This window comes from Mesoplodon densirostris, chromosome 4, assembly GCF_025265405.1.
Source record: "Mesoplodon densirostris isolate mMesDen1 chromosome 4, mMesDen1 primary haplotype, whole genome shotgun sequence".
NCBI lineage: Eukaryota > Metazoa > Chordata > Mammalia > Artiodactyla > Ziphiidae > Mesoplodon > Mesoplodon densirostris.
In genome coordinates, this window is record NC_082664.1 from 174,651,768 (window position 1) to 174,660,118 (window position 8,351).

The 8,351-nt window shown below is 50.9% G+C and overlaps 1 protein-coding gene across 1 annotated transcript; it reads left to right on the plus strand.

The window, feature by feature from the left end:
- The first annotated feature begins 550 nt into the window (after positions 1-550).
- Positions 551-3,447, plus strand: GJD4 (gap junction protein delta 4). The gene is made up of 2 exons (XM_060095473.1): positions 551-614; positions 2,525-3,447. The coding sequence occupies exons 1-2, from the start codon at positions 551-553 to the stop codon at positions 3,445-3,447; spliced, it is 987 nt and encodes a 328-aa protein (XP_059951456.1).
- Positions 3,448-8,351: the final 4,904 nt, after the last annotated feature.

Sequence of the window (8,351 nt, forward strand, 5' to 3'; positions counted from 1 at the left end):
AGAGTTGAGGACAAGATCCTCTGGGGCTCGAGTTATGGTGGGTTACGCTTCATAGAAGAGACGAAATATGGACATTTTAGCGCTTCTTTAAGCAGTGAAGAAGTGGGTGTGGAAATGTTTTCGAGGAGGAAACGCCTTTTCAATAGAGACTTGGCTGGTTAACAGAACTTTTCTTTCTTGGGATGAACGTCATCGCTTCTCTTATATCCTGAAGCATCAGCTCTCCTGGTGGAGACACGTGAGCACTGCCTAGGGCCTGGAATGTCCCAAGAGGGTAAGAATAGCCACGATGAGAGACGGCTGCTTCTGGCGTCTGGTCACTGCAGTTGTCAGGAAGGCTTTGCCTCACACAGCTCGGGACCGTCTCCACTGGAGACAGAAGAACGACGTTGTGCTCCTGGGCTTGAATCTTCCCTTTTGTATCTCCAGCTCTCACCTGGGAGTCTTTTGTAGCTAAGATACATTTTTTCCTGCAAAGATTTCCCACCTCCTTGGAGAACACAGGCTCTGGAAGTCTCTAGCCACCTTGAGTCTGCGACCCCCTGAAAGCATGGGCCAGCTGGACCTGCTGGGGTTCCTTGTCATCACCCTAAACTGCAACGTGACCATGGTGGGTGAGTAGCGCCAAGCCCTGCAGAACACTGGTTCTGCCTTGGGTCACTTTTCCTGGCCCTCCCCCATGAGTAAGGCCTGCTTATCCCTGGAGGACAGGGAGCCAGGGCTCAAGCTTTCCTCTAATTCTCCATTATTTAAGGAGGCTCCCCCATCCTTTAAGGATGTCTTGGGAGTGAGCGATGTTTCTCTCAAGGGGAGTCTTTTTGTTGACATTCGGGGGCTGAGCAGATGGGAGGGGTATTTTTGTGTAACTCTTCTCTGGCTACGTTACCAGGAAAAGGAACAATACAGTCAAAGTTAGAGAAATTCATGCCTTGAGTAAGCTTTCTTGTTCATCTTTTTAGGGTTTATCCTTGAAGCTCCATTTGTAAAGATTAGTAAGTTCTCTGTGCACTTTAAACCAAATCCCAATTTTAGTTAATTTTTATTTTTTTGACAAAGAAAGTAATACGTTTTCTGATTTTGGTGCAGCCAAGTTAACTTTTCAGAGAGGTATGGGTATCCTAGTAAAGGGGGTTGAGAAAAGGATTAAAGTGAAGTGAAGTGAAGTGGTTGATATTTTTCTTCCTCATTGCTTTTTAGACGAAGCCAACTTGGTTTTAAAAGTTTGAGTTAGTGACTTTATCACGTAATGGTCACACAGTCCTTGAGTTGAACTGCCTTCATTTATAAGAGAGTTTAGTTTTTCTGATGTCAGGTGATGATTTCTGTATCTCATCACAAAACAGAATATTCACAAATTATTTTGACTGGGTCTTCAACACACTCCAAAATAGTTGACTCATGAAATGAAAATAGGACTTGGAAGTTTATTTTGATTTCTATGTTAGCCTCATTTATTCATGATAAATTGAAGAAAGACAAACTTCAATTCATAATAGCTGGAATGGGGGGAAGGAGTTCTGAATTATTGAAGAGTCTAAAAAACTGAATGTTCTTCAAGCAATTCGATTTCAAGGGCTACAGAGCAACATGAAAGGGCTACAGAGCCCACAATTACATTAAGATCGTGTGGACTCTCACCACAGAGAAAACTCACTGAAATTAGTAGCTTGTATTTGCTATACACAGTTATAGGAATGCACTAACATCCTTGAAAAAGTTCACTTTTTACGAGGAAGACTTTATTTACATCCACCCAATTTTCTTTCTAGAACTTTCAGCCCAAACTCTGAACTAGCCGACCTAGACCAAACATTTTAGTATCCATGCTTCTTGAAATCTGCCGATTGCAAAGCATTTTACAAACACGTACAGGCATACCTCGTTTTATGGTGCTTCTCAGATACTGCATTTTTTTTTTAACAGTTGAAGGCTTGTGGCAACCCTGCCTCAAGCAAGTGTATTGGCGCCATGTTTCCTACAGCATTGGCTCACTTCATGTCTGTGTGTCACATTTTGGTAATTCTCACAATATTTCCAACTTTTTCATTGTTATTACGTTTATTCTGATGAGCTGTGATCGGTGATCTTTGATGTTACTACCACCAGTGGCTGAAGGCTCAGAGGATGGTTAGCAATTTTTAGCAACGAAGTATTTTTTACTTAAGGTATGTGCATTGTTTTTTATCATGCTGTTGCACGCTTAATAGACCAAGGTATAGTGGACACATAGCTTTTATATGCACTGGGAAACCAAAAGATCCGTGTGACTCGCTTTTTGGGGGGTGGTCTGGACCTGAACCCGCCGTATCTCCGAGGTGTGCCTCGTTGAACACACTGTCCGACACCTTGTAAGTGCTCATTAGACATTCGTCCAATGAGCTGACAGGCTGATACTGTTGCTGTGACTAAAACACATGCGTACACACTTAGTTCTCCAGGCTCAGCACCAGTAAAGGTTTAAAACTGTTGCTGGGAGATGTGTTTGTATGGCTGTGATGGTGCCCTTCCGGTTTCCTCTTTCCAGGGAAGATCTGGCTTATCTTCATGGTGCTGCTGAGGATGGGGGTGCTCATCCTGGCCGGGTCGCCGGTCTACCAGGATGAGCAGGAGAGGTTCGTGTGCAATACTCTGCAGCCCGGATGCGCCAACGTTTGCTACGACATCTTCGCCCCTGTGTCCCACCTGCGGTTCTGGCTGATCCAGAGCGTGTCTGTTCTCCTTCCATCCGCGGTCTTCAGTGTCTACGTGCTGCACAAAGGAGCCGAGCTGGCGGCACGTGGATCCCGCTGGCTGGATGATGACTCGGAGGACCACGACGGCCCTGAACGGACCCCGGGGGCCAGGCGCTGCCTGCCGGTGCCAGACTTCTCCTCAGGCTACGTGGTCCACCTCTGCCTCCGGACCCTGACGGAGGCAGCTTTCGGTGCCCTGCATTACCTCCTCTTCGGATTCTTGGTCCCCAAGAGATTCTCGTGCACGCACCCTCCTTGCACCAGTGTGGTGGACTGTTACGTCTCTCGGCCCACGGAGAAGTCCATCCTGATGCTTTTCGTTTGGGCGGTCTGCGCGCTGTCCTTGTTGCTCAGTGTCGCCGACCTGGTCTGCAGCGTGCGCTGGGAGACGCGCAGGCGACACGGCGGGGCCCGGAGGAGGCCATGTCAAGGGGCGGGGAGTGCAGCGCGGGAGGGACACGGGGCGCACGAGGGACGTGGGGCGCGCGCTCGCCGGGGCCTGCGGACTGGAGGGCAGGGCGCGTACAGCCCCGCAGCGGAGCCCACCGAGCCGGGGCACCCGGAGCTGCCAGGGGAGGACGAGAGCGACGCGCTGTCCTCAGCCAGCGACCAGCCGCGCGGGGCCGGGCCGGGAGCAGCGGCCCCGGGGTGGGAGGGGCGCCCCTGCGCGTCAAGCGCCGCGCTCCCGGGCCCCAGCAAGTCCGAGTGGGTGTGAGCGGCCGGCGTCCCGCCCCGGGAGCGCGGCGACCAGGACCGAGAACATCGACCCGCAGAAAGGTGAGCTGGCAGGACAGACCGACTTCCCGAGAGGCTCCGGTGCAGCGCAGCAGGGATTTAATGTAGATGAAGCCTTCTGGGGAACCCTGCACTTGGCGTTCAAATGCGGATGGAAGCTCCAAGGATTAACCGGCGAGCCTCAGGTCCATGAGTTTGTCGCACTCTAGTTCTATTGTCTTATTTTACCGCAGTATGGGCTTGAAAAGCACGTTGTTTGGATTTACAGAGCTCATGAATATTTTAATGTTTTCGGGTGAATTATTTTGACGGTTTGTTTTTCTGCTTATTCAAAAAGGGCATCTGTTACGCACGTCATCCATAGAGGGATATTAGTTTAACTTCTCCAAACCCCTTTAATAAAATTAATGCTGATTGCGTTGCCATATCACACTTCCTACTTTACTGTGTTAAAGGAGAAACCACAAATGCAGGAAATATGACTAAACACTTTGGGGTCTTTTGGGGGGCATCTTGGGTTGTTATTGTATGTGCGTGTGAGGTGCACAGGATGAAGGGTGGCCGCTGGCTTGCTTTACTGTCGCTGGGCTGTTGGCTGGGTGGCTGTCCTCACTGAGCAGAGGGGGGCACTCTGGCTGCTGCTGACAGGCCTAGAGTTGCCACATGGCTTCCAGTCCCGGCTCTGTGTCCTTGAGACAGTCATACAGTGCGGGCTGCCCTGAGGGGGGGAGCTTCATGTCCCAGGGGAGCAGATGTGGAATGCTGCGGGTGTTCCAGCCTTGTGGTCTGTGCTGATGCTCGGGTGGGGGGGGTACCCTAGAGACACAACAGTCTCACCTCACAGGGGAGCCCCTCTGATCTCCTCCGCTCGCCCTGGTTTCGGTCCGGGTGCTGTCCAGTTGGAGCGTGAGTCTGTTAGAGCTTCCGTGCTGCCTTCAGCTGCCACGCGGAAGACACAGTGCAGCAGAAAGACGGGGTAAGCCTGCTCCTCTTCCGGCGAGGAAGAGCCACTGGGTGTCCCCCCAGAACGGATGAAGAACCTCTGGTCCCCAAACCCCCAGCGCCGAGGAAGAGGAACTGCCCTCCATGCCAGCAAATAGTAAAAAAAAAAAAGTGAACCAAGGCACCCAGGGAACCAGTGGGCACTTTTAACTGTTCTAAAGATGACTTTGACAGTGAAATATCAGCTGGGATGGGGAATGACATCCTCCTTGATCTATCTACAGAGTGTCAAAGCATTGGTTAAAACTTTAAAAAAAAATCATCCAAAATTGGTTTTGGCATAAAGCTCTTTGAATGAATGATCTTCCAGGACCGGGGAACGAACCCGTGTCCCCTGCATTGGCAGGCTCTCAACCACTGCACCACCAGGGAAGCCCAAATGTACCTGCTTTTAACCCCTGCAGTAAATCTCTCTCCCCCTCTCTGTCTCTGTCTCTCTCTCAGTTGCTCCTTGATCCATCGATAACTGCGAACCATGACTCAGACCCCTTCCTTCAGTATTTGGGTTGACGTCTGGCCCATAGCAAGTGCTCAGTAAGTGTGATTTTTGTGCCTGATATTCCTGAAGTATTCAGGGCCAAATCTGATTCTTGTCCCTTGCAGCATGCAGTTCTGGTGGACTTCCAAGGTTGGCCACAGCCTTAAAGACATAAGAATTCTCTAGGGGCTTCATTGCTATTTTAAAAATAAGTTCCGGGCTTCCCTGGTGGCGCAGTGGTTGAGAGTCCGCCTGCCGATGCAGGGGACACGGGTTCGTGCCCCAGTTTGGGAAGATCCCACATGCCGCGGAGCGGCTGGGCCCGTGCGCCATGGCCGCTGAGCCTGCGCATCCGGAGCCTGTGCTCCGCAACGGGAGAGGCCACAGCAGTGAGAAGCCCGCGTACCACAAAAAAATAAATAAATAAAAAAAATAAAATAAAATAAAAATAAAAATAAGTTCCATAGGCCCCTCAGTACCCCGGTGTGAGCCTTGATAATGTTGAGTGAAGAAAGGAAATGAAATTATTGGTAGGTGTGCCCACGCAGGGCTCCCAGATGACAGCTAGGAAAGGAAGGTGATGAGGCCTGAGCGGCGACTCCCTCCCAGCCATGGCCCCAGAGAAAACTGGGCCCTGTTCTCCTATGAGTCTTATGAGTCCATGCTTGGGTTTGGGTTTACAGATGGTGCCTGTGTTTGGGTGGCACTGGGAAGGGCTGCTTTGGCCTCTCTGCTGATGTCCCAAATCCCACTCTCAGAGAATCAGAGCCTTGAAGTTTTTTCCATGGAAAACTGTAAAATCCATTCAGAGTGATGGAGGCCAAGAGAGGGGGAGAGGTGTGGAGTCAAGGATAAGACACGTGGGTTCTGCCCCCATGTGCATCATTTCTTGGCAGGTCACTCCCTTCCTTTGGGCCTCAGCTTCCTTCTCTAAGGGATGAGGGCCCGGACTAGATGATTCCTTAGTGTTCTTACATGGATAAGAATCCACCAGTGATGGGTGTCCTTTTAACCTCAGTAGGGGCTGGTTTATCAGGCCTGTCCATCCTCTACCTGCCTGAGCACAGGTTTCCATAAATGAAAATGGTCAGAGCAGGAGAGACCTGCTTGTCCCGGGGAGAGCTGCCATGGAAGAGAGATGCGGACCTCATGAAAGGGGGCGATGAGGATGACTCACCAGCTCCCCACTCTGCTGAGAGATGGCAGAGGCTGCGTGGACAGACGTGGGGTCATCTGCTGTGACCCCTCGCTGTGAGAGCAAGGTTGCAGAAGAGGCTTCAAGCATTCTGGAGTGTGGTTGGCTGTGTCAGCATGACGGTGGCCACCTTGTCAGAACACGCACAGGGGGTGACCCTCCTCTTCTCTTTGCTCTCACGGGCCACTGTACTTCTCCCCTGGTTCAGAACTTAGGTTTTGAAGCCTTTGAAGATCTTTTCTTTCTTTTTTCAAAAAAAATCATTTATTTATTCATTTTTGGCTGCGTTGGGTCTTTATTGCCGCGCATGGGACTTTGTCTAGTTGTGGAGAGTGGGGGCTACTCTTCGTTGCGGTGCGTGGGCTTCTCACTGTGGTGGCTTCTCTTGTTGCGGAGCACGGGCTCTAGGTGTGGGAGCTTCAGTAGTTGTGGCGCATGGGCTTAGTTGCTCCGTGGCATGTGGGATCTTCCCAGCCCAGGGCTCGAACCCGTGTCCCCTGCATTGGCGGGCAGGTTCTTAACCACTGCACCACCAGGGAAGTCCTGACGATCTTTTCTGGTCATCTAAGGGGAGGGGAAAAAAATCTCAGACTGTATCCAAAAGGTAAAAAACGGCGAAAATCGTGTGGCTATCATCCTCCTTTGCAAGATTTTGGTCTGCCTCTCTGCACCTTTGGCACGCTGGGTGAATGCAGGATGGTTCACGGGCTTGTGTTCCTCCCACAGAGTGTTTTGAGTCACCCAGTGCCCACGGTAGAGGCAGCAGGAGGTAAGGTAATTGTAGCTGCTGCAACAGGTCACCCCAATCTTAAGCATTTAACACAGAAGTTTCATAAAGTACGGAGTCAAGTTTTCTGATTGATGGGCAGCTTTCCTCTGTGTAGTGACTCAGGAATCCTTCCATCCCAGGCTCTACCATCTTCCATCTGCTGTGGAAGAGACCAGACTGGTTCCAAGGCCAGGTCTGGAGAGGGCACAGGGCACACTTGGCTAGAACTCGGTCCTGACTGCTTGGAAGGCTGTGAAGGGTGGCCTAGGTATACGGCTGGTCCTCTGCATCCGTGGATGGATTGAATTCAACCAACCATGGATCTAAGAATTAAAGAAAAAAAAATTCCAGAAAGTTCCAAAAAGCAACACTTGAATTTGCTGCATGCGGACAACTATTTACATAGCATTTACATTGTATTTACAATTATTTACATAGCACTTATATCGTATTAGGAGTTATAAGTCACCTAGAGATGGTTTAAAGCGTAAGGGAGGATGTGCTTAGGTTACATGCGAATACTCGGCCATTTCATATATGAGACTGGAGCACCTTCGGATTTTGGAACCAGTTCCCAGCGGATAGTGAGAGATGACTGTCTGGGAAGAAGGAGGAAAAGTTGGGGCCAACAGCTGTCCAGTATTTGCCTCAGGCGGCACCGATGCCCTGGGTACCTGCCCTGTGGGAGGGATTTAATGCATTCTCAGTGGCCAGCGAACCAGTCTCAGGAGGGGAGCTAAGCGAGGTTGTTGGCTCTGGTCCCTGCACAGGATGCACTGGGCCCTCAGAGAGGAGAAAGCAGGTGACGAGGATGACAAGAGCTCTCGGAAAAGGGCCTGGAACCCAAGTCTCTTGTACTGGGAACGGCCGTCTCAGATATGTGCGTTTCAGACGAGAAAGGATCTTAGTGGGTGTAAGTGCACAGCGATGGTCTTTGCTCAGTATGAATGGCTCCTTAGATGCTGTCTAAGCCTAGCTTTCTAGGTTAGCTTTCCAGAGATCTTCCCGGTTGGTGTCCTGGCAGTGGTGGGCACCAGCTGGTGGAGCCCAGGTCTGAACCACCATGCCCGACCCTGGCTGCCCCTGAGACAGATGCGCAAGAGAGAGTGTGAGGGTCAGTGAGATGATGCTCGCGCTCGGCCGAGAGAGGGATTATTTACGGAATGAGTCAACACGGCTCTTTTTTCGTAGGATGCTAAAATCCACTGAGAGGACCACTGCGAATTTTCTGAGTGTGAATCTGGTTTCTGGCAGGAAGTGAGGAGGAGGCCGGTGTTTTGCAGTGAAGGCTTGTCCGGGGTCGCCCCCTGCTGTGGAGATGCTGCCACCACTAATTCGGCATCCCAACTTCAGGACCCGGCTGGCAGCCGAGCCCCTGAGGCCTGCCAGCTGTGTTTTGGTTGTTCTGTGGGAGAAATGTTTCCTAGAAAGGAAGCAGAT